The 27,681-nt window shown below is 36.1% G+C and overlaps 1 protein-coding gene across 1 annotated transcript in view; it reads left to right on the top strand.

Moving 5' to 3' along the window:
- The window catches only part of LAMA2 (laminin subunit alpha 2), a 627,718-nt gene that overhangs the window by 454,533 nt on the left and 145,504 nt on the right, over positions 1–27,681 (top strand). Inside the window, exons 30-34 of the mRNA XM_061207556.1 lie at positions 1,225–1,349; positions 7,614–7,700; positions 11,474–11,667; positions 23,419–23,561; positions 26,933–27,031. Coding sequence (XP_061063539.1) covers positions 1,225–1,349; positions 7,614–7,700; positions 11,474–11,667; positions 23,419–23,561; positions 26,933–27,031 — 648 coding nt within the window. The remainder of the gene's footprint in view (positions 1–1,224; positions 1,350–7,613; positions 7,701–11,473; positions 11,668–23,418; positions 23,562–26,932; positions 27,032–27,681) is intronic.

Below are 27,681 nucleotides of genomic sequence, written 5' to 3'. Positions count from 1 at the left end.
TATGTTCTTCTAGATTAATTGAATAAAGCAAAGAGCCCAGCATATGGGAAATTTACTGTAGAGTCCACAGGTGGCTATGTGGTTCCAGCTGAGCTGATCAGGAGATGGGTTCACCAGCATATATATACACTTATTTTGTTACTGACATTTTTGCTTCTTAACCTTTTAAGAAATACTATTTATAAGAAATTACCCTTCTGACCATTCCAAATGCAGTTTTATAAAATCAAGCTAAAATCCAACTCTAAATTCCTTCTATTTCTTCCTTTTTCTCAACTCCTAAAGTCAACTGTCCCATTTCCACTAAATTCCACATTTCTTATTTGCCATGTTTCTTAGTTGCCATTTTTAAAAATTTTTCCAAAAGTGGAAATAAATTCTTATAGGTTAGAATGTTATTTTACCTTTTCCCTCATTTGATTCCTCCCGGTGCCTTTCTCAGTACCTGGCTTGTAGCTCTTCCTAAGTCCGTATTGCGTGAATAATTGCTAAATATATTGTTAAATAAAATTCCACTTTGTGAGAATTTTAATTTCAAAACTGTTTACACAGTATTCTGAAACTGTTCTCATTTTCTTATAAAAGTGTCTTAAAGCGTATTACCCAAGTGCCTCTTACTATGCAAACATAAAAAGAAAATATTGACTTGAGATCCCTGGTTTTAGGTTGGGTCCTCTCTATCTATATAGAATGATCAACATTTGGCAAGAATTAGATGAATAACATTCTTAATGTGGTAACTAGGCTGACTTTTTTTTTTTTTTTGCTATTTCTGCCTCTTAAAATATTTATGTTTTCCACCTTGGTTTGGTTCAAAAAGCCCACTGATGGGTATGCACCAAGACCCCAGGACTTTTAGCACTTTTTTAACACCTTGTAGAGAAGAAACATAAATAGCCAGATGATACAATAAATTTTAGAAACTTGTGAAGTCTATTCCCCAGATTAGAGTAAGAGAAAAATTAATGCAGAGATTGATGTAGGGAAAAGAGAATAGAAACTCTTGTCAGTATAGCTACAACAGCCCAGTATTCGTTTCTCAAATCAGAGAGCTTCTTTAAAAATATGTATCAATATGTTTAAGAACTGAGTTCTCTCTCAATGATGTGTGTGTGCACATGCGCATGTGTGTTCACAGGAGCACACAAACTCGTAGGTGGGGAGCTGTATGATAAATTACATTCCTTCATTAATTTAAAAACAAACATCCCTCTTCCTTTACAGAATTGTCAACATCACACTGCTGGTGACTTCTGTGAACGATGTGTTCTTGGATATTATGGCATTGTCAAGGGATTGCCAGATGACTGTCAGCAATGTGCTTGCCCTCTGATTTCTTCCAGCAACAAGTAAGATTGTGAAATATTACCATGTTTCCCAATCAGTAACACCATCTGTGTAGCACATGGGCTTTCTATGACTTGGCTATTCTTTTCATGTAGACAAAAATCTCAATTTAAGATAGATTTTTTTAAACAACATAAAAACATGACAAAAGTGAGCACATAATACTCTATGGTTCATTTTTCTTTTAAAACTCTGTCCCAAGTAAATAATGCCTATTAATTAAAATGTAAATACCAATATTAACTTATATTTATGAAATGAATAATATATGTACAAATGTGCATAATTTTATAAATTTTTAGAAAGGTCTAGTGTTTGCATATAGTTCTGCCATAAATTCAGCTATGAAGGATTGTTTGATGCATATTATATAAATTTTGTAGCTGTTTCCATTCATTTTATGTGTTTAATTCATGATTGGTAAAGAATTATCAAGGAAATAATTGAAAAATAATGTTGTTAAAGCAGGGTGACTTATTGTTATGCTCCAGAGTATGCTCCCAGAATCACAACCCCCTTTCTGTTAAGATAGTCTGAGCTTGGTACCATGGAAACACAGCCATAAGGGGAAACAAACGCTGGCATATTTTATTTTAGTGCTGTCAGAACATTCTGCACTGTTTATGTATTGGTGAAAACCCCTAGGTGTTTTCACTTACCTTTTTGCTAAGGCTATCTATACTTTCTGCTAAGTGATTTATAGACATCAATGTCTACATTGTAGGGCATATTTTCTCTAAGAATTTGCTTTTGAAAAGAATGTAGGGCACTTTGTTCAGAATTAGAATCCTGGACACCTTATCTTCAGTGTATAAGAAGCACAAAGCAACTCAGATGAAGAGCTATTTCCACCTATACTCACTAAGTTTCTTTTTCCACCTCTGGCTTTGTTTACATTTTGAAAACATTTGCACGTAATTGTCTCCCTTTCCTCTGTAAGCACCTCTTTTTGGTTGAACAGAGTCACAAGTTTTGCATAGGGTCTCAAATGTAAATTTTTAGGTAAGTGGGATATTGATGAGGATAAAATACATGATCTTATTGTTCATCCAAGCACCAAGTGGTAGGTGTATGAAAAATATCATTTTCCTTTCCCTAATCTACCTCTGATGACCAAATTTTGAACAAGAGAATGCTGTTTATTGTTTATTAAAATGTAAATGATCTGGATTAGAAAAATTCAATAATTAACTGATAATTTCCTGTTGGGCGGACTATAGCAAAAGCTCCAGGAGATATAAAAAAGAAGCATAACATCTCTTGGAGAGGCTCACGGTAAAATGGGTGTCTTCAGAGAGGTCAACTGAGATATAAAGAGAATTCAAAGGCACAAAGTACCACAGTTGACTGTGGAAACTTTAAGAACATATTTAAAGAAGTAGGAGTATTTATAATAAATTTTAGATGTATTTAAATTATTAAATTTACAGTGGATTGAAGGGTTTTTACTGGTAGAGATAGTAGAAAATTTAAGGAGCAGAAGCTTAGCAGCAGAAAACACAAGCCATGTTTAAGAACTGTTAAGAGTTTGGAGCATGGGTTCAAATAGAATTTCATAATTACAGAAGAAAATGAATGAGAGAATGGAGGCCATACTTTAGAAATCCGTGAATACCAGTCTAAGAAATTGCTATGTAATTTTCTATGTAATGAGGAAACACTACAAATTTTTATTAAAAAAAAAGATTAATGTGCTGAGAGCCACACTTTAGGAAGACTATTATGATGGAATTGAGTATAATGAATTAAAACAGGAAAATAAGAAAAGCAAAGAGACTGATTAAAAAGCTATTGCACTAGCTTAGGCAAAAGATAATTAGAACCTGAAAGTAGGTAATAGCAACAAGAATAGAGACAAGGGGATGGATGTGAGAAAATTGTTGAATGCAGCTCTACAGGGTTGATAACTAATTAGATATGACAGGTTTAGGCAAAGCAGGATTTGAAGCCAGGGATTTGTAGCCAGGTTGACCCCTAAAATGGTGGGGTCATTAACTGAAATAGAAACCAGGAGAGAGCTGCTATAGAAGAAAGACAATTTATGTTTCAAATAAGTTAAATTGATATGAAAGGTCTATCTGAATGGAAATATGCAAATAGCCACAAGAAATTAAAACCTGAAAATTGGGAGGGCAGATGAAGGAAGAGATATGTTAATAAATGAATTATAGATAAGATTCCTCAGGGTCATGTTACTCAACGGGAGCACATGGAAAGAAGGAAAGACAAGACTACGTACATTAGAGAAGTCAGAAGAGAAAGAAGAGCCAAGACAAGATCTGTGAGGGAGGCAACGGAACTGAGGCCACACTGCCACTGACACAGTGAGAGAAAGGAGCAGCAACGAATGAGCATTGGATGCTGCTCTCCCAAGGGAGACTAAGTACATACAGTGGCAATTAACTGTGCAGGTCCTGATGGATTTTGACAACCAATAGTGGAAGCGGACATTAGGTCACATGGGTGTGAGTGTACAGCTCTAAGAAATTTGAAGAAGGGAAAGAAATAGTACTACCTTGATTGATTAGCAGGATCAACAAAAAAGTGTTTTCATATTTGTTTCATTTTTGTTTTATAGGATTTATGTAATTTAAGTATATTTTTATGCAAAGGACCCTGTAAGAACCAAGTATGAAATCAAAGTGGCTAGTTCAATGGCTTTCAAACTTTATTGATTGCAACCACTGCAAGAAAACCTTTTTTTAATCATAAGCTAGAACACAAAAAATGTGTGTGTGGATATCTAGCTAGCTAGCTAGCTATACATATATAATATATACTGTAACTTTTATTCAATTTTATTTTCTTGCATTATTAGAAGAAACTTTAGTCAAAACCCACTAAAGTGATATCATGACCCCCTAAGGTCATCACATAAAGTTTGGAACATTAATTAACAAAGTAAAGACCTATGTATGATGAGAAGAGAAGCACTTCTCCCTGAGATAAGAAAAAAAGATCCTGAAACATAGATGAAGGAGGCTGAGATATCCCTCTTCATAGATGGGGGATGGTGAGTAAGTGGTTACTAACTCACCCACATATTAGTTCAAGTCTCCAATATCTCTTACCAAAACAAATACAATAAACTTTTAACCATTGTGACAGTACAGCGTTGCTCACATACCCTCAAGGGTTTTCCACTGCCTACCAAGGAAAGCTCAGATATTTTAGCAGAGTATTAGAAACCCTCTGCAATCTGACCCCTCTTTCCAGGCTCAATGCCCTCTCCTCCCTTCTACAATGAGGCCAAGTTTGAGTTTTTCGGAGTTTTTTTTCTCCAAATGTGTTCAGCAGTTTCTGCCAGACAGAGAAAGAAAAAGCTGCACGGTTTCACTTATGGGTGTAATCTAAAAACAAACAAACTCATGGAAACAGTGTACAGCGGTCGTTGCCAGGGAGCAGGGAACGGGAGAGATTGGGAGAGGGTGGTAAAAGGGTGCAAACTCTCAGTTATAAAATGAATAAGGTCTAAGGATCTAATATATAACATAGTGACCACAGTTGATAATACATTATTGTATAATGGATACTTACTAGGAGAGTAGAACTTGTGAATTCTCACACAAAAAAAGGTAAATATATGAAGTGATAGATGTGTTAGTTAATCTAGATGGTGGGAATCCTTTCACACCATACACGTATATCAAATCATCATGTGTACACTTTAAATATATTACAATTTTATTTGCCAGTTATACTTTAATAAAGCTGAAAAAACACAAATAGATATATAATGTAGTATCAGATAGTGAAAGTGCCACCAGGAAAAAATAGAGCAGCCTCAGTGAATTTGGAGTGAATGGGGTACCCTTTTAGTTAGGGTGCTTGATGAAGATCTTCACAAACACAAACAGATGAAGCTTGTTCAGAGCCTTGAATGAAGTAATGGAGAGAGTCACCTGACTATCTGGAGGAAGAGCAGCCCAGCCAGAGGAAAAAGTAAGTGCACTGGCCTGGAGACAGGCCACGCATAGTAGACAGCAAGGATCCAGGGCAGCTGGAGCAGAGTGAATGGGGACAGGGGAAGGGTGATAGGAGGTGGAGTCAGGGAAGCTCCAGTGAGTAACTAAATGTCCTGAAGGCTAAAAATCTGCCAATGGCAAGAGGTGGCTTAGAACAGGATAATGCAATGAATTAATTATGGTAACACCAGCAGCATTTGCAGATAGAATACCTGTGGAATGTGAGAAAAAGGCGACAGAGGTGACTCTGTGGTTTATGGCAGAGCAAATGGAAGCAAAGTAAGCAAAGTATGGCCATTGACAGAGACAGGGAAAATGATAGAAAGGTTAGCGGTATTTTTTGGAGGACGGGAGCTCAGTTTTAGATCTGTTAGGATAGATGCAATATTTAGAGCCTTTTAATACTGAATGAGATCATTTAGGGGAGAAAGGACAGGACAGGATAGGAGAAACCTGAAGACTGAACTGTGAAGCATATTAAGAGGTCAAGGACATGATGTAGATCCAGCAAAGGAGACTGAAAAGGAACAATCAGTGAACTGGGATAAGGGGGTGGGATCCCAGAAGCCAATTCATTTCAGTAGACTCCACAGGGGATGACACAGAGTAGCAGACTCTAAATCTCAGAAATTCTGTTGAAGCAACCTTGGAATTAACAAATCTAAGGGAATGTAAAAGATGGCCTTCAAGAGGAAAAACAGTCGGATTTCTGAGTGGTCCTGCAGACAGTATGAAAATTGAGAGGAGATGAGGGATTTGGGAGCATAAAGAATAAACTCTGACCTCAAGTAAGGTGTAACTCCTACTTCCTCTTTCATAAGTCCTTATATGTGATGTAAGAAAAAATTTTAGTCCACCGTAATGTCATAATTCAAAAAAGTTTATATCTACTATCCAAGGAGAATTACAACATTCCTGCATAGTAATTGAGACAGATATGTTACTATAAAGGAATATAATTTAATTATGTTGGCTCTGTAGAATTTCACTTGAATGTCTAAAAATCTGTTTCCAAGTGCCTATATATGTATATGAGTTTGTGTGTGCATGTGTGTGTGTGCGCGCGCAGATGAACTCAGCATCAAGCTGAGTTAAAAGAGCTAGAAGCTTGCAAGAATGTGTCAATTATGTATTTGTGGGTCTATTTTTGTGAAGGCAAAAAAAATAATTTGTTGAATAATGAGGTTGTGAGTAGTTGATTAATTTGTTCACATATTTTGCGAAGGTTAGAGTTTATTACTCATTCATGTACTATTGATTTAATGCATTAGAAGGCAATTGAAATAGTGTCCTAATGGCACCTGACCAATAGGAGTTGCAGCTCTGGTCTATATACTTTATTGCTTTTTCAGCATCAACTGCTTTTGCAGACCAACAAAAAGGAAAATGGTGTTTGCAGCATTACCATTTTGCAACAAATACATGTGTCTTTTCTTCCTAAATTTCCAGTGCACCATGCATTTTGTCCAGTGGGAATGAACCACTACTTGTATTTGAGAGAAGTTTGTAACAATACAAAACTACGTTTTAGCATAGTTTAGGTTTCAAGTCTTGTCTAGTATTTCTTTTGTGGGGTAAGGTGATCAAGAATCCTGGAGCAAGGCTGACTGGCCGTGGTCTATCAGTGTTGTAGTGAAAACAGGGCATGTTATATGAGACCTACTTACTAGAAGTGATTATAAAATTGTCAGAAAATCGTATTCATTTTCAAGATTTCCATTCTTCTTTCCTCATGCTAGATCACATTATTTTGTGTTTAAAGTAAAATGTGGTTTGAAATCTGTATATAAATTAGAAAAGGCACTCTTTTATTTTAAGTGAAACATCTATTCACACATCATGCATTGAAATGCCAGTGGCAATTTGGGCTTTTTAGAAAAAAAGTTATATAGCTTTTATGTCCCCATTTTTTTAACCCAAAAGATATTCAATAATACTTATTCTACTATCTGACATATATGCAGGAATTCTCATCGTGTTTTTCTTTTGATTCATGAAAAATAGTACACTTTTTCTGGGTGTTTAATATTTTCCTGGTTGTCACATAGTTATTAAAATTTCAAAGTTTTAACATGGTCGGTGATATGCATTGTTAATTCATCAAAAAACAACCATCTTTATTTGTTGACTATTATTAGTAGTACTTAGTTGTGATAGCCTACCCTTGAATAGAAACTTACAAATATGCCATTTCTAACCATCAAAAAATAATTCCAATCATCTAGTTAATAGATAGAATTACTTAAATTTATAAAATAAGTAAGTCAAAAGATTTTTTGCAATCTTTCTTTTCTGATTCAGTTTCAGCCCTTCTTGCGTCACAGAAGGCCTGGATGATTACCGCTGCACAGCTTGCCCACGAGAATACGAAGGCCAGTACTGCGAACGGTAGGAACAGTCATCATACATGGAGAGCAATGATATGCATAGAGCTCATATAATAAAAGATCATAGTAGAAAAGTATTCATTATTTTTATGTCATTATTTTCATATTCTCTAGTAGCTTATATGCTTTCAAAAGTATTTTTATATCTTTAGACTTTATCCAAAGAAAGTTGTTTACTTCCATCTATTTAGACTTTTTCTAAGATTCCAAATTATTTCACAATTATCTAATTTATATTTTAGCATATATATATGTATATACTCCAACATAGATTAGAGAGGGAGAGAGAGACAGAAGGAGGGAACATTTATAAGAACAAATAAATCAACTTCCAAAAGCTTATCTGTAGTTAACAGTAATAAAAAGCTGGCCACACATAATTCTCATTTTAATTCACTGGAAATTGTTGGCTAGCACTAACTGCATGCACATCGCTGTTCTGAGCACTCTGGCACTACATCAGCAAGTATACAAGTAATTCAGAATATAAGTGGTATCAGGAATTCTTAATTAAAACAACCAAACATTAAAGTGTTATTTGGTTCTCCTTTTCAACACGCAAACAATAGTATTTAAATGCCTCCTCTCACCATATTTTTTTACAAATTCTGATAATGCATGTATGTAGTTGTTAAATTGAATGCTAACATGTAATACAAATGGTAAGTTAAGAAACAGAATTCCAGACTGACTGTCTAGGAAGGTTGTAATTTATATCTTTCTGGATGCATATTTTCTATAAGATCAGTATCTTGGATACTCAAGCTTATCATCACCATTTTTAGTAGGTTTTTATTCTTTCTAAGGTAACAGAGAGCAACTGATATTAACTATTAACATTAAACACACATGATAATTTTAGTATAATTGATAACAGTATAAAGTTCTATAAAGACCCATGGACATAGCTGAGCTCCACAAACTTTGCTGGGTCTCATTTTTCTCATTTATAACATCAGAATAGCTGATACTCTACCTACTTTCCACTGACATTACGAAAATCAGGTAAATAGAGGATACCCTGTCTGAGTACCTACATAGAAGTCTCCTCTCCCATAGGAGAGGCAAAAAAGCCTGAGAATTTCCCCCCCCACGCCTTCCTCCAGTGGCCCAGACCTAATGGCTCGCTAGTGTGGGAGTACAAAAGTCCAGCTCCTTTGCCCAAAAGCTGAACAGATCTTGAGATGTTATTTATGCTCCAGAGCTTTCCATAGACTTAGGCTAAGACTGGGACCTTACCTGGAATCACACCATTGCCTGGATCCTTTCTTTTCCATTTCCTGCTTCACCCACTCCTTTGCTGGATTCTTCTAGGAGCACTTCCTTAAACCACGAATCTCTTTGCAAATATAAACCAATATTAATTTTATCATCATCAATTTAAGAATCTTCTTTTAATATAACCAGCAATGGGTATGTTAATAATGGAAATAAATAGGTAACTAAATAATTAAACATGTTTTATAAATTCCAATTCTGTTTTGATAAGTTTGCAAAATATATTTCTAAATAATTCTGTATGTGGTAACTTTAAACACAATATCCACTACTTGCATATATATATATAAAACAGTACATTCACAATTTCCGTGCCAACAGAAATTTGTAACAATTAGGTAACTAAAAGCAGTACGAAATCCAAAAACATTTCCATTTGTTGTGGAGATATATACATCATTTGAATATGTATATTTTAATGTCAGCCAGTGTGCTTTAGTGTTCATGCTTAGGCTAATATTCATTTCATGCCCTTGTAAACACCAGTAGGATGATGACTAAAACATCCCTGGACGCCAAGGGGATTATCTGCCATAATTTATGAAAAAATGTTTGATACTATAGCTACATTTGTAAATTGGAGTTTCCACTATCTATAAAAGCGTGTATATAGAAAAGACTGGAAGGGTACACTGAAATGACAATTATTGTCATAAAGCAGAGTGATTATAGAAAAATTACTTTTTTAATATCCATAAATGTTTAATCAATAAGAGGTGACAGTTTATATAGCATAGAGATGATCAGGGTCATACACTATCAAATGGGAATGGCTTGAATTGTTTTTGCAGTTCTCAAATGTTGTTACAGCTCCACATTCATCATCTCTAACATATAAATGATCAGGTTATGTTTCCCTGAAAAATTGCTTTTATTCAGCTAAATTAATCCAAAGGTCTTGCTTAAATTTTTATTGTAACCTTCCAAATAAATTTGTTTCACTTCTGAGAGCTTCTTAAATCATTTAAATCACCTTATGACCTGCCCAAACTCATCAGCTCAGGTCTTAAACTGCTTAAATGTCTTGAGTGTCGCTGTATTGTAGAAACCCCTACGCATGCTTTGTCTTCATTACTCTTGTAAAACTCTTTGAACATTTAATCATTCTGAACCTGCTTAGAATTGAATTCTTTCACCTGAAAATGTTAAGAAACAATTTTTTAATAGTACATTGGAAACAAAATATTAAAACCATAAATATATAAAAACCTAATGTTACAGATAATTTTCTTCTTGCTTTGCTTTTTCTAACCAGCATGGGATGAACTAACTTTCACAATCAGCCTGCAAATTTCTACAATCCCAGGCCACTAAAGATGGTCCAGGATTATTTGGCTAGTGTTTACAACTTTTGGCTTCAATCTCCTATTGTCTCTCAGCTTCCTCCCATATTTTCCTCTTGAACAAAAATTCTTACTGTTGATTATATTTAGGCTATGTGTATAATTTATTTTCCAATCCAGGATACTCTAGGGAAAGACAGAATATGTTTTTAATACTTAAGCCAGGACAACAGGCAAACTGGGACCATTCTGGGTAAACCAGAGCATATGGTTTTGCCAGCATCTTGTAAAGTTATCAGACTTCCAGTAACGTAACCGACAGTGGTATATACTTAGATGAATGGTTGCACAGACGGGTAGAAGAGAGTGGATGGCAATTTGGCTTCATCCAGTTGGATTTCCTTTCTAATTTCTCAAGTCGGTGTTACATATTTTATTTGCATAACATTACCCCACTTCCAGAGATACACAATGAAAAATCCATCTTGAGGAAGATGTGGTAGAAAGGAAAGACCAGTTGAATTAAATAGAAAATGTAGTAGTTTATCGCCTCTTGCTTCTTTTTGCTCATTAGTAAAATTAATGGGTTGAATTCCTTGGTCATTTTGATCTCTAAAATGCGTGCATCTAGGAAAGCCCAGGAGTAAATAGAAAATTTTATTCATTTCTAATTTAAAAATGAAACCTTCAAAAAAAAGTTTATGATCTAGAGCAGTAGTGGGCAGAGTATGGACCACAAAATTTGGCCCATTGCCTAATCCTGTATGGCACTCAAGCTGGGAATGGCGGTTATGGGCAAACTTTGATGACAGACAGCACTAAATTTGAGCCCTAGTTAAGTAAATTTGAGCCCTACTTAAGTAAATTTGATACCACAACAAGAATCCCATTCTTCTCATTATTAGTTTGGTTTTCCATTAGTAGATTATTATTATAAAACAATTTATATTCTATTATTATGTTTTGAATTCCATCAACCAACAGTGTTTGAAAATTTCTTTCTCTTTCACTGCACGAGTTTGATTTTGCCTCTTGACCTGCAAAGCCTAAAATATTTACTATCTGGTTCTTTACAGGAAAAGTTTGCTAACCCCTGATCTATTGACTTTTGGTATCAATTTTGTTTCATTCAAACAATACACACACACACAACAACAATTTCGAGACATGACTTATTATTAATCTCCTTTGCTTTGTCACTGTTTAAATTCAGGTGTGCCCCTGGCTATACTGGCAGCCCAAGCAGCCCCGGAGGCTCCTGCCAAGAATGTGAGTGTGACCCCCATGGCTCACTGCCTGTCCCCTGTGACCCTGTCACAGGGATCTGCACGTGCCGACCCGGAGCCACGGGGCAGAAGTGTGACGGCTGCAAACACTGGCATGCGCGCGAGGGCATGGAGTGTGTTTGTACGTATACTAACTTAGCTATTAGTTCTGGGGGCCTTGGTTCCATTTCTATCTCATTTCCAATGAAAAAGACTGACTTTTCTTATTCTGCAATAGCCAGTGCTACTCTTCATTCTCTCTGACACTATCTGTCCACCTTCTTCTGTTTGCCTGCTGTTTTTGTCTCCATCCCGCTGAGCCAAGAACAGCTGAGAAAATCCTCAGCATGCTTTAGTCAGTTCATTGAAGACCTACAGCAAAGCTCCCGGAGGCAGATTTTATTTTATTTTGCCCATCTCAGAGTTTGCAGTTTTACCTAAAGCTGACATTGCCTTTGTGAGAGATTAAAGGTCTGGGTTTATTAATTTTTTTTAGAATCCTCCTGAATTTGTAATCAGCTGGACAGACACTGTAAGGCTTGAATTACAACTGACTTTTCATTTCCGAGTTTTTACAGAAATCCATGGGCATCCTGCTTTGTAACTTTCTCTTGCCCTACAGAACCTGGAAGCAGTGACAATGAACTCAAGTGTTTTTACTCATATGTTTTGTTTTGTTTTAATAACTGCTTCTGGATTCAGTAATGCCATACTGAACATACATCGAATATCAGTAGTTAAATAGAATTCTTGGATCTTATATAAATTCTAATCTAAAACAGTTATTTATAAATTTAGAGAGGACAGTTATATTATGGTATTCTTTTCCTTGAGGGAATTTACATTACTGATCTTAATTCTTTCTAACAAATAGAAATGGAAATTATTTAAGTATCTTTTATTTCAATATTTATTTATTTTAATGTATTTACACATGCCAGTATTTCTGGTTTTAACATCTTATGTGTGTCTAAAGCTTAACATTTTAACTAGAATTTTTATTTGTGCTCTAGTTTGATGAGTTACCTCAAAAGCTAAGGCTGGCTTTTTAGATATGCCAAAAGGTAAAGACTAGGTATGTTTGGGAATATAACTTTTTAAACTTTTTTTCTATGTATTTCAACAGTCTTTGATGAAAGTGCATTGCATTTAAAATAAAAATAAGTGTCAAGGTTGATGAGAGGGGAGAGATGAAGTGTAATATGTAATATACATCTATGTTATCATATTCAGTTATTGGTATATACATATTCACTCTTCTCAAGTAAAATGGCATATTTTAATGATAATTGAAATTGACTTCCAATGTAATCCAACTAGCTTTAATATTATTATTAAAACTAAATTATTAATATGGAAATATTTAACTAAATAATATATAGATATTACTAACCTAAATGCTAATCTAATGGACCTTGAACTTTAAAGCAATTAATTTTCTAGAGGTGAGATCAGAAAAATCTGATCTCTTTTTCTATGAGTTTGTTGGTTTCTTTACTTTCTATCCTGTTCCATTGATGTATATGTGTATTTTTGTGCCAGTACCATACTGTTTTGATAACTGTAGCTTTGTAGTAGAGTCTGAAGTCAGGGAGCGTGATTCCTCCAGCTCTGCTCTTCTTTCTCAAGATTGTTTTGGCTCTTTTGTGTATTTTTTTTTTCCATACAAATTTTAGAATCATTTGTTCTCGTTCTGTGGAAAATGCCATTGTATTTTGATAGAGATTGCATCAAATCTGTAGATTGCTTTAGGTAGTATGGTCATTTAAACAATACTTACTCTTCCAATCCATAAGCATGGTATATCCTTCCATTTGTTTGTGTTGTCTTCAATTTCTTTAACCAGTGTCTTACAGTTTTACAGGTATAGGTCTTTTACCTCCTTAGTTAGATTTATACCTAGGTATTTTATTCTTTTTGATGCAATTGTAAGTGGGATTGTTTTCTTAATTTCTCTTTCTGATAGTTTGTTGTTAATGTATAAAAATACAACAGATTTCTGTATATTATTTTTGTGTCCTGCCACTTTACTGAATTCAGTGATGAGTTCAAATAGTTTTTGGGCAGTGCCTTTAGGGTTTTCTGTATATAGCATCATGTCATCTGCAAATGGTGACAGTTTTACTTCTTCTTTTCCTTCTATCTTTCTATATCCTTAAGCTAACTTAGAGCAAGAAACCAAAGAATGGATCGACCCAGCACATTTGATCTGCAGGGCCTGTTTTGTCACGTGTGCCTGTAGTAGAATTTTATAATGCCCGTGAGTGGGAGTGGATGAAAGTAGCCTGGTTCTGGCAAGAGAATATTTATGTAGTAAGAGAAATGTCTTCTGAGAAAAGCTTCTTTGGAGCCTGGAGCATGTATTGTACAGTTAATTCTTCTCTCTTTGGTTCATTCTCTAGAAAACACAGTTTAATTTGGCCTATATCATGGATATGTATACCCAAAAATAATGTAGGATAAATAGCGTAGGCATGATCATTGCAGTATCTCAGGTGAGCTGCATATTGGTGGAAGGAGTCTCCCTGTATTGTTAGTTAATGCTCTTAATTTACTTAACAGATAATTTTAAATTGTGCTGTAGAGGACACAGAGAAAATGCAGGAAGCATGAAAGAACTTTTCTTGACCACCTACATTTCTAAAAGAAACTAATAGCTGCCACGGACAATTGCCAGAGAGCAAGCTAGGGTTTTATTGGATCCAAAATAGTGAATTTCTTACAGGACACAGGCTTTTTATACATGGGCATTCCATTACTATCATGAAGAATTTACACAAATAGTCTGTGCCCTTAGTAGGAAATATTTAGATACAAGATTCTCTCATAGTTAGCCAAATTCAACCCACCAACGTTATCAACCCCGCCAAGCCAACTCAGTGCCTGGGCACACCTGACCAACGTATCTGCTTTCAATCCCAGGCATCCCCTACAGCCCCTTCTGCCACACAGGGTTCATCACAGTAGTAATTCTTTAAAGGGTCACCCGTGTTGAGAGCCTACCATTTGTCAGAAATGATGTTAAGCGCTTTATACGCTGTTCTTTTCATTCTTGCCACGTCCCCATACATTATTATGTCCACAGTGTGATTAAAAAAAAAAAAACAAAACTGAAATCAACTATACCCCAACAAAAATTTTTACATTTGAAATAAATAAATTAAAAAAACTGAATTTAGGTGATTTAAGTCACCTTTCCAAGGTTCGCCCTGACTTTTCAACAGAGTTGTGATTTGAACCTAGATCTGTCTGGAAAATCTTACTTTCTTAACCTCTATGCTGACTGTTAATGCAAGACACAAAAAGCAAACATGGTTTTCCCAATATATTCAACATTAATTATTTCAGTTCTTAATTCATTTACTTCTTCTGGGCTTAGAGCCCATCTTACTTCTATGAAGAAGAAAGATAAAATGGGCTTTAAAAAATGAAAAAATTTTAATGTGTATAATGTCAGTAGGTACATACATTTTTTTTTTCTCTGCTAACCATTAAGACTCTTTCCTCTAAGTTTTAAAACATTATGGTAGTTATCAGGAGTTCCCTGGTGGTCTAGTGGTTAGGATTCAGAGCTTTCACTGCTGTGGCCCAGGTTCAGTCCCTGGTCGGGGAACTGAGATCCCATGAGCCACATGGTGCGGCCAAAAAAACCCAAAAAACGTTATGGTAGTTATGATAGATTCTTATTCATCAGAGATGGTCAAGTGGAGTCCTGTCCTCTGTGCAGATGAGAAGACACACTAACTGGGTGCTCAGATTTCCTCCAAAGCCTTTTCATTTTTTTCTTGTGGGAATAATTGGAGAGAGCTCTGCAATGCATTCTTTCTTTACAGATGTTGATGAGTTCTGAGTAGACATTTTATTGGATTTCCCAAATCAGAACTTCTTAGTAAGTTAGGTTAATACAAATCCAACTTCTTCTTTCAACCCTCATTCATAATTTACACGTCATTTTATAAGGTGAGAACAACCACCTGCCTTTCTGAAATCTGAGACTCGGCAAGAAAAGCATTATTTATTTAATAGTAAAGTTTTGTATTGGGAAGCACAAAACTTGGATTTTTTCATGTCCTATTTTCTACAGACTAGTAATTAACACTGAACAACTTGTACAATGTTTAAAATAGATTATGAGTGGTGTAGTAAAATATATTATTCTCCTAAAGAACAGAATTTAAAATTAGTAGCTGTTGGCAGGATGTCATTCCATAAAGAGTGCCTGAAATATCATTTTATAAATATCATATTGATGCTATATCTATTTTTATTCAAAGCATATGAACTATTAGGTATATATCAGCTTTATTATTTATAGTCACAATTTATCTGGAATATAACATTTAAGAAGATGCTTTGCTTGCTAATGTTGCAAAAGCAATCATGAACTGTGTTGTTTTTACCTGTAACCTAAGGTAAGCCTAACTAAATGTGGTAACGCACTAACTCTGTAAAATGTGCACTTTCTAGACACTTGATAAAACCCAAGGTTTGAAGTTTCACCCTGACTTGATACTGACCTGCAGAGACACAGTCTAGATGGTTGTTTTTATTTTTATTTTTTAAATTTTATTGAACCCTAGTTGATTTACAGTGTCTTGTTAGTTTCAGGTATACAGCACAGTGATTCCGTTTTATATATGTATATTGTTTTTCAGATTTTTTTTTCCCTTATAGGTTATTACAAAATATTGAGTATAGTTCCCTGTGCTATACAGTAGGTCCTTGTTAGTTACCTGTTTTATATAGATTATTGTTTTTAATAGCCAGTTGCCAGCAAGGATCTATCACAGTAATGCAGAGGCCCTTATATACTATCACTAGAACCCTGCAGTACTCTTATAATCAAAGGTGATTACTAATGGCAGTATTGTCCCCTGTATATGAGAGCAGGAACAAAATAGTGGAATGTAGTCGATTACTGTAAAGAAAATGGGACTTTCTATAATAAAAGATGATGAAAAACATCAATTGACCTCCATTTGCTATTTAATGAGTGAGGCTCTGTTGGACATGTGATCACCTCCATCCTAGCCTCTTAAACACCATCCTCTCTCTGTCCCCATTTAATCCCCAAGTACTAGTTCCTATTCAAAGCCCAGTATGTCTATTATAGTTTTCTACAACTCTAAACTGGGGCATGTTGTTCAAATCCAGGCATCAGGATAGCTATAAAAGTAACTTCTGTTCACCCTCCTTACACCTTTTTCACATCTATTTTATTAGTGAAAGATGCTTTGAGTTTCTTGTTGACAACATTCTTGGCCTTGGTCCAGGCTAGCAATGTTGTAGAACAGCAACTATCACTCTGATTCCAGGTAATTTTCTTATTGGCCATCAGTCTCAGTGGTTTGTATATCACATTGAGAAAGCCGTTCCATTAATAGATTAAGGAGTTGTGCTGTTGAACTGTTGTATAGAAGAGGCTGATCACTATTTCTTTTCTTTTCAGTCAGGCTTTATTTTGAGAGTAAACTCTACTTGATTGCAATTTGCACTCTGCAGAATCCAGGAAGTTTATTAACCTTGAAGAAAAATAGATCACATCATCTTAAAGTTGGAAGTCTTATAAATGAGGTAGTCTAATCATCATCTATTTGGTGGTGTCCCTGAAACAGAGCATCTCCTAATGCAAGGAAGCATGCTATAGTGAAGAGGCTATAGAAGCTTTGAATTCTGGCTGGCCACATAAAATTTGTGTGACATTCGGTTAGTTAACTTTTCTAAACCTCATTTTATTATCCGTAAACTGGAAATGAAATCCTATGTACATTAGGTGGTGTCTAAGCATAATAGATGTTCAATAAATTTTAGCTGTTCTTATCATCATGGTTATTATTTGATCATTTTTTTCAAAAGCATGATGCTTTGTGCAGCTCCTCAGTTTTTGATGAGACAGGTTAGGCTAAATTCTGTTTTTTTTATAATTCTAGGCTTTTCAAGTCACTGAAAACCCCTTTTATGGTGACCTTACATTTTTCTCTTCTCTTAAAGTTCTTCAAATACATTATTTATAGATTCATAAACACTATGATTGTAACTCTTTTTCTCATCTTTAAAATTAGGGTACTAATAGTACTTACCTCATAGAACTGCTGTAAACATTAGATGAGATAATGAAGGCAAGACATAACATATTGTCTTCAATGTAGTGAATATTGTGTAGATAAAAGCTACTGTCCCATTATTACTTATAATACTTTCAAAGCTTCCATTTGTTTTTTGAAGAGCTATACCATACTTGAACCATATCGAACTTATTTTTAATATATATTTATATACATAATTTTATTTAATATTTATATAGGTATATATATCACAACTACTTGGTACATGAATAAATTCATCAGCCTCATCCTAAACCTACAGAAAGTTTTTCCCTCTATTCAAAGAACTAACAGGCAAAAAAAAAAAAAAACCTTTTTAATGGGTCTGAAACCACATTTTTATTTTAGAAGATATTTATCTATAAATAATATGGAATAACTGAGTCCATTTTAATAAGCCTTAAATAAATGCTAATCTAAAACTTCCTTCTTGAAGAAGAAAGAGGAAAGAGAAATATACAATCCATACCCAAGGAATTATCAATGGCCTTAATGTAGAAGAATTAAATTAAAACACACATATTAACACACAAATTTTATCTTTTGTTAGAAATGTATATTTACTCATTTTATCCCTTTTTGATTAGAGCAGACAATTTATGTATCTTTACCTAAAATTGGTTAATAGGTTTGGCCTTTTTAAAAATATGCAATGCACTCATTTCAGCTTTGGCTTCTTTGGTTTGGATGCAGTGTGTGAATTTTTTGTGACGGTAAGCCAGTAGTTATTATGCATGGGGGACTCTGGTAGAAATGCAGTATTTTGTACTAATTGCTAACGGAAAGATCTGTGATATCAGCTGCATGATTTGCCCCTTACATGTGCCCAGCTATAACAACCTGAATGTAGTATTGCATTTGCTAGTATTAGACACAAATTTATCCTGACACTTTTATAAGCAAAGCCTCAAAAACATTTAGTCATGTAAAATATAATCATAGTCTTGAAATATTTGCTTTTGCTCCCATGCATTTCAGACAGAATCTCATTTTATAACCTTATCTCTATTGCTGAATAGGAGAATGGTTTGGAGAGGTTCCTTGGGGGTCTTGATTGTAAGATAGGTGTTAATTTACACTGAGCAGTTACTGCACCCTTATCAAAGAACAATTGTTTACATAATGTGAATATTCCTTGTCTCTATGCACTCTTCAGATCTTCCCTATCATAGTGAATTAAACGTGGTTTTAATTTGCATCCCATTTCCAGTGTTTGTTGCCAGACATTTCAGACTTTTTGAGGACAAATAAAAGTAGCTTGTGGTGTAAGTTAAATATTTTGTGTCAGGATAAACTAGCAAACCATTATGTAAAGGGCACATTTCCCCATGTGTTTATCTTATAACTGCATGAACTAGACTTGTACAGAAGCTTTGAAAAAATCCCATGGCTGTCGAATTCATAAGTCTTTCTGACCCATTTGGACAGATGTTAGTATATGACTTGGAGCATACTCTAAAACTTACCTTTCATCTATGGAAATGTGCTTGTACTTTGTTCCCCCAAAAGCAGATACGGAGACCATAAGACATGGGATAATAATAGACCTTTGGACACAGAGACATAAAATGGAATTATGAGTCCTTGAAAGAGCAATTAAGTACATTTTCATTTCAACAACTGAAGATGAGGAACCAAAACAGATGGGCAGGGGGTAGAATAAATGACAGAAAAATCCGTATCCATCATGCCTCTTGGCATTCTAGCTCACCAATTTACTCTGCGGTGTGTTACAGTAAATCAGATCTAGTTCTGCCTTCCAGTCCCTGATTTCTGCTTGTCTGAAGTGAAAACTGAGGATACTGAGAAAACTTTTCCCTGAAAATTTCTGGAACCATCAGTAAGGAGCCTCTAGCCATACCATTATCAATGAGCTGACTCAATTCCTCTTAGAAATGGGTAGGTTATGAATTATAGATAAATTAGAGAAAGAGCTAGCAAAGTATTTCTGAAGCATACACTACCCTAAAAAGCATAGTGAGATGTCATATTATCAAGTATCTTTCAAGATCTTGAAAGTGAAAAAAGAGCACAGTGCTTTGAATGGAACTTTTAAAGTAGTGATGAACTTGGATTCAGTGGGAGAGGAACCTTCACATTCTTCTTAACTCTGAATAAAATTAAGAACTGTTGTTAATACTTTTTAACCTATGAATTGCAACTTGAAGTCTCTAAGCTGAATTCACATTCTAAATCACACATGCGAAACTTGAGAAAGTTTATCAGTTATCTATTGCTACTACTCCAAATGTTAATAGTTGTTGATAATATACAGCAACTATATATATCCTCACTATTCTGTAGGTTGGCAATTTGAACAGGGTCCCCTTGGATAGTTGTTTCGTTATCATGCGGTGGGGTGGGTTCCTAGATGGCCTTATTCACCTGGTAGGCCCTCAGCTAGAATGGTTGGATCTGCCTTTCTGTTGCTCATGTTGCCTCTCTTCCTCAAGAAGGCTAGCCTGGGATTTTCCACAAGGCAGCAGGATTCCAGAAGTGTGGAAGCAGAAACTGCGAAACTCCTTGAAGCTAAGGCTCAGTGTCCCTCTGAAGCATTCTGATGGTCAGAGTTTGTCATAAAGCCAACCCAGATTCAAAGGGGGATGTGCGGGGGAATAGACTCCACCTCTTAATGGGAGGAGCAGCAAAGACATGGTAAACACTTTTAACCCTCCCTCCTCCCCAGAAAGGAGCATCATCTTTATCTGGCCAGTAACCCAGCTGTGTCCTTTCTTTTATTAATGTTTTGTATATCTTTTCTTCCCCTCCATTCCTCCATTCCAATACCTTTCCTGTGTCAGTATTACCTCATGCAGGTATCATAGCAATTATCTCCTTGACATCAGTCAGTTTCTGCCTCTCCAATCACAAGACAATTTTCTCTCTCTGGCCATTGTTTTTATACTATTCTGTTCCTCACATATCTGTGTGACTCTTCATTTCGTATCACATAAAATGTTCTCACATTCAGACATTTCCTATTTGGCCAATATTTTTATCTCTATTTCTCTATCTCTTTCTCTCCCTCTCTCTATTCTTCTCTCAGTCCTCTCCTTGTAACTCCCTGATCTTCTCCAAAATATTTTTTGCTCTCCTTTCACAAAGATAGTAGTAAACAAATATTTATTGATTATTTACTATGTGCAAGACACTTTCTTAGGCACTGTGACCAAAGTTGATTAAGGTCCCTCTCTGAGGAGAGAGAGACAATATATAAACACATAAAATGAAAAGATAGCCTATACATGCATGAGTGTTAAGATAAAAAGACAAAGGGAATACAGTAGTGGTTGGTGGGGACAGTAATTTCAGAGTCATCAGGGCCTTCTCCTCCGAGGAAGTAACACTTGAGCACTTGACCTAGATCTCCAGGAGTCACATGGGTGAAGGTGAAGAAAGAAGTGTTCTCGGCAGAGGAGACAGCAAGTAAAATGACCTCTTCCAAATCCTTGCTCCCTTTAGGGCAGAGCATCCCTAAAGTTTGTTATCTGGCCCAGTGGTTCTAAACCCTGGCTGTATGATAGGATCATCTGGAATCTCTTAAATATACTGATGCCTGGGCCTCACCACAGACCCATCAAATCAGATTCTCTGGAGGTGGGTAGGGGAAACACCTAGATACCTGTATTTTGTAAATCGCCATTATTTGTATGCAGCCAAGATGGAGAACCACTGACCTACAGTAGTGCTTTTCAAACATTAACATGCATAGGTCACATGGGAATCTTTCTTAAATACAGATTCTGGTTCACTAGATCTAGGATAGAGCCCAAGATTATGTATTTCTAACAAGCTCCCAGGTCATGCCATTGCTGTTGATCTAGTAGTTATTCAAAGTGTGGTGCTCCGACCAGAGTATTAGTGTTCACCTGGGAGTTTGTTAGAGAAGCACATGCTCAGTCAGAGAATCAGAAACCAGGTGATTCAGTCACCTCGTGAATCAGAAGTGCTAGGGGTATGGCCCAGCCTCCTGTGATTTAAGAAAGCCCTCAGATGATTCTGAAACCCACTCAAGTGTGAGAATCAGACTGGGTCTTGGTGTTTAGACATAGTCAATTTGGTACCTAATTGTGTTCCAGGTTGTGTTTTCAACAATTGCTTCATGTCAAGAGGTCTGTTGAAGCTTCTCAAGCACTTGCATTGAACTGAGGGTTTGAAGCCACGGCATTCTCTTCCTTTTACTTAGTTTCCATGCAGAGCAAATTCTCTTTCGTTCTGGCTAGAAGAGGAAGAGATCCAGCTCTAGTTTCAGATTCCACCTCCAGCTCCCAAAGCCTCTTTGTTCACTCAGCTTGCAAGGCATCAGGAGCTTACAGCGCCCCTGCAGGTGACACTCAACACTTACAGGTGTCACCTGCAAGGAGCTGATTTATTAAAAGCCCTGCTGGGGCAGTTTAATCCCTGTGAAGAGATATTGTAACTCACCTCTAACTGCTGTCCCATCACAAAATCACTCTCTGTACTACTTCTCTTTGTTTACAAGCTTCAGTTAATGGTTTTCTCTCCATTAGGCAGCTCAAGGGAGTCCTGTTTAGAGAACTAATTGAATTCTTGCCAGTTTGGGGCATGATCCAAAGCTGCTCCAAGTCTCAGTATTTTTCATGTTATATATTTTCCTCCCTTCTAACATGTGTATAGTTTTTATACCTCTATCTGCAGAATGTAAGCTAGAAATTGTAACTGTATGCATGAACGCATATCATAAATATGGTAGCACGTGCTTCTTGGCATGGAGAAGCTACATCTCATTACTCTGATGCAAAGAGTGAAAAAAAAATTTTGAACTAAAAATCCAAACTGAACAGGTATATTTTATAAAGCCTCCAAAAGAATCAATATCTTTTAATTTTAGAAATTGTACTATTTATGAGATTCACATGATAATGGTGAAGAAACCATTGTTTCTCTCCACCACCCTACTACCATCCATCCCCCTTTCACCACCACCAAATTTGAATAGTCCCTCTTTCTAATCATTGAAAAAATATAGGTACAACACTAGCACTCTTGGCTACTTCAAGAATAAAGTTTTCCTGGCTTTTGGCAATTATTTATCCACAAGACAGGATTAGGTTAATCATCAAAGTAGGAATTTGTGGGACTGCATCTAATCATGAGTGATAATGTGCTGAATAGTTAAAGAGGAAGAGTTGGCAAATGCATAAGTAAGTAAGTGAACAAGTAAGTAATAAATAAATACATTTCATCATGAGAAAAAAACAAATTGTAAAAGAGTTCTTTTGACTTTTAAAAATATTCTTCTCAATAGATGTCAAGCTAAAGAGTCATACAGTTTTTGAATATGTAATACCTGAAGCATGTGGAGACCCAATTGCTATAGACATTCCACATTGCAATCTAATGGAGCAATGTATACATTTTTAGATTCCAAAGCATATTTTATTGCCAATTACAGATTTCCTCTAGATTGTTCATGTGGGACTCTCTGGGGCATTTATAATGTTATAGTCCGTGTTTTACCTCTCCTCTAGTACTTAGGCGATACACTCGTTTACCCTCAAAATCCGTTTGCTCCTCCTCTTTGGTTCCTCAGTTTATATCATCATCCATATTTCAGGTTCTGGGCAACAGGCATGTCTGCTCTTTTGTTGTTCTTTTCATCTTTTATCAACCGTCATCCATTCGAAAGCATTAATTACCTGAGATGAGAAACATCATCTTTCACAGAATAATACTTAGGCCATAAAATATTTCATAGCTGAAATCTTTGCACATCTGCCTGGGATGCTTAGCAGAAGTAAATATCCTTTGCTGTTTCCCTTTCACAGTTTGTGGAGATGAATGCACCGGCCTTCTTCTCGGTGACTTGGCCCGCCTGCAGCAGATGGCCACAAGCATCAACCTCACTGGCCCACTGCCCGCTCCTTATAAAATTCTGTATGTTCTTGAAAATAGGACTCAGGAACTCAAGGTAGGTTGGAGCGGTAACAGCAAGAGCCAGGGAAAAAATGACAGAAGCTTCCAAAGGGGTAATTGCCGTAATTGGTAAATGCTCTTCCCATTGTCCCAAATCAAGGCAGGCAGCCGTTAGGGAAATTCAGAGACTTTCTAAACCAGTGTTTTTCAAACTTGAGAACTATAATTTACTGATTGCTCTTATGGAAAAAGAGGCTCATGTACCCCCAGTGTTTGGCCTAAATCAATTTTATTATGTTCCTTAAATATGTGCAAACATAAAATCAGATATGAACTCCTTATACTTAATAGCTCTATAAAATCAAAACAAATTCATCTTTACAAAGCCTAAAAAAAATAAAATTCAAATTAAAAACATTAATATAAAATAACAGATGATTTTTGCTGAAAGCAAATTGCTACTTGCAACAAGAATATCATACTGACTACTTCCACATAGGTTCTTTCATCAGCATGTGACATGTGGTAACTCAGTTCTCCTACCTTTCCACAATTTGAACTAGAGAACTCTTTGTGAGGGGTCCTGAAATGACATTTGACATCACTTGACGAGTTCTCATGATTTATGTGCTCAATCTTCCATATGATCAAACAGGCATGCAAATGTAGGTGCTAAGATCAAGTGGCTCTGTGCATCTCTCAGGTGCCCAGCCTGGGTTCCAGAAATGCTTACATTAACATTTAAGTTTACTGTCAAAATGAAAACGCAAGGTGAAAATTTTGTACTAGAGAATGAGGAGACTTTTGAAAGTACTTCAACAAGAACTAATTTTGTTGTAAGAGAAACACTATTCTAAGACACCGTTAAAGCTTTCAGTAGTTAATGGGATAAAGAGGAAATGTTAAGGAAATTGGAGTTGTTTCACCTGATTAAAAAAAAGATGAAAAGTGACTCCTTATACACTATCAGTCAATTACTGGATATTTATTAAGAAACTCTGGAATGCCCCAGTATTGCACTTGGTTCCCCAGGGGTTTCATGACCCCCTATAATGCAGTCACTACCCTTAGGAAGCTTAGAGTCTATGTGGTTTAAAAATAGTTAAACAATAATTAAACAATTAGCAAAAATACATAATTACCACGTGCTTTATAGAAATTTGACATACAGTAGAGTTCAAAGATTGGAGAAATAGATGAGATCCAGAGTAACCAGGGAATACATCATTAATGAAAGTATAATTTGTGTTAGAACTTGAAGGATAGAAACAATTTCAATAGGCAGAGAATTACTGGTGAAGACTGGAGGAAGAAATCTAAGATTTATTCACTAGGCACTGGCGGACATTCTTCTAGGGAATATATTCTTTAATTTAGACCACAACCTTCAAAGTAAGTATTATTATCCTTATTTACCAGAAGAAGAAACCAATCATAATGATAGCAAGAATAACATTTATTGATGAGTATCTCTGTGGTAGACAATTGACTAAAGTCTTATGTGAATTATCATACATAGATTTTACAGAAACTCCAAGAAGTAGGAAAGGAGTACTGTGTTAGCTATGTTTGTCTCAGATAGCCGGGTAGGGACACTTAGGCACAGAGACAAGGTCACATGGCTCCTAGGTACAGAGCTGGGACTTGGAAGGAGGTAGTTTAACTTTAGGGCCTGTGAGAATGAAACTACCTTCACACAGGTCAAAGAGAGAAGGGCTCAGTCCGCCAGTAGTGAGGTCTCCTTGACCCGCAGCCCATCCATACTCTTGCCACTGAATCTAGGAGAGCCACATGCGCAGAGGCAGAGGTATGGATGAGCGAGGCCTGTCCAGCAGACATTAGAAGTCAGGCCTGCTAGTGAAAGATGAGGCTGGAGACTTCAGTGGGGCTGGGTAATATGAAGGACAATCATGAAAGCCAGGCAGAGGAATCTGAGTTTACTTTGTAGGCCCAGCATTCAGGAGTGCAAAGAGTTCTAATAAAGAAAATGCTGACCAGTTATCATGTATGGAAGGAATACAAAGAAAGAAAATTAAAGTAGAGAAGCAAATACTTCAGTAGGACGTAAAAAATTTTTAAAGTAATAACTTAAGCAATGGATGAAGTATTGAAGTGTCCTCTGAAAGAGGTTCCAATCTGTGGACATCAAGCCTGGGGTTCAGTGACCTATTTCCTTATGGCTGGGTATTGGTCAGAATGACCTTGATTTTCCTTAAATTCCAGTCTTTCTTGATTCTGTTTGTGTTCTTCTTCCATAATTTGTTTAATATCTGGATATTTGGAATCCCATTTTGATATTCTAAATCCTTAAGCAAGTTATGTGCCCTCTTTGTTCAGTTCCTTTAACTGTGTCAATGCTCCCTGCGTTCCAGCCAGAGATGACCAGAAACACACATGTGATAGAACAAAGTTGGGTTTACTAACTTGTTGCAACAAGGGGCACTGCACAGTGTGGGGAATTGGGGCTGTCTCAATAACAAGGCATTAGGAATCACTTAGAGTATTGGGGGTTTGTGCTAGGGAATTTGGGGGCAGATTCAAGGAAGCAGGGGTTTGTGTTGGACTGGGTACTCTTAGGAAGTGGGAATAATTCCATAATTAAGTATTCTAATGAATCTTATCTAGAAGGAGGGAAGAAAAAGGGAGGCTAAAGCTACAGTTAGTAAGGAGGCAGTGGTCACTCATATTAGCCAGGATTATTAGCCAGAAAATGGGATTTGAGGTACTTTTGTGGTCTGCACGGAGACCATGATTTCGTCTGCATTTAGATAAGGTTATGGAGTGGTCTCATCTTTTGCTTCATTCATCACTCTCACAGATTGATCCTGTCTACTGTTAGTGTTTGGTGAGATTGATTATGTTCAATAGGAGAGGAAAATGGCCCATCTGTGAGTGCCAGGCCAGCTCCTACAACATTGACGCCATGCAGTTAGTTAGTGTCTGGCCAGGTCCTTCTGTCAGGGCTCCTGTCCTCAAAGAAAGAGGTAATAAACCTGTAAACCGTATCTCTGTAAACTGTTGATTAGAATGGGAGCCTTAAAGACTCAGACAAGGTTCTTCTTGACTCTACCCCTTACTGGCTGTGCAATCTTGTATAAATTTTTAAGTATCTTTAAGCCACAGTTTTCTATATACAAAATGAAATAGCATTTATCTCATAGAACTGTTGTAAGAGCTAAATGAAAAACAAAACAAAAAGACCTGGAACATAGTAATGTCTCAATAAATTGCAGCAGTTTGTATTATTTGCCAGATTATTCTGCACGGTGCTTTGTAAGTGCCCAACTGAAATAGTTTCTCTCTTCTCTGAAGGTGAGAAGGCTAAGTTCTTTGTATATAAAGAAAAAATGTGTTCTTTTAAATGTTCAACCCATGATCGCTGCAAGACCATTTACTAAAAAACATATGGAATGAAATCTTTTTCAGCATTTGCTCTCACCTCAGCGGGCCCCAGAGAGGCTCATTCAGTTGGCAGAAGGCAATCTGAACACGCTGGTGACAGAAATGAATGAACTTCTGACCAGGGTAAGTTGGCAAAATCATGCTTCTTCTTAAAGCAGATAGATGATGTATAATTAAGGAAAATTACTTCAAATTTCTGAAATGCAAATCTTGTTCTTCCTAAATCCCAATTTGGTGCATGAAATAGATGTATTTTTGACTTGCTACTTCTGCCACAGATAAAATCTGAGAACCCAGTAGCACAAGAAAAGATTGGGATACATACTTGGGAAGTGTCAAGGACAATGGCTAAAAATATCAGAATGACAGTATATTTTGAGTACTCTATCCAGTAGCTTCCATGGTAAAGTTTTTATCGATTCTGGATTCCCAAAGCCCTGGCTCTGGCTATGTAAGGAAAAAGAAAAACAAATGAAAATACTTGTAGTCTCTTTGATCTCATCATAAGATTTTTGTGTTTGTATAGAAATACAGCCTAAATCATTATCCCCCACAAAAGAGGAAATCTTCTTTATCATGAAAATCCAAAGCATTCAAGACACTTTTTAGAGTCAGAATGTAAAGTCCATGTTGCGTTTATCAGACTTTTTAAGATATTGGGAGTTTTAAATTTTCAAAACTGCAAGAGGGTTAAGGTTCTTTTCCCTGATACAGAATGAAGAAAACAGCATAAAGTCTGCCATCTTGTGGCGAGAAAAATGCATGAACTGGAA

Source organism: Eubalaena glacialis, chromosome 12 (assembly GCF_028564815.1).
Source record: "Eubalaena glacialis isolate mEubGla1 chromosome 12, mEubGla1.1.hap2.+ XY, whole genome shotgun sequence".
Taxonomy (NCBI): Eukaryota; Metazoa; Chordata; class Mammalia; order Artiodactyla; family Balaenidae; genus Eubalaena; species Eubalaena glacialis.
The sequence above is the reverse complement of the archived record's forward strand: the minus strand, read 5'-3'. Positions and strand labels throughout refer to the sequence as shown.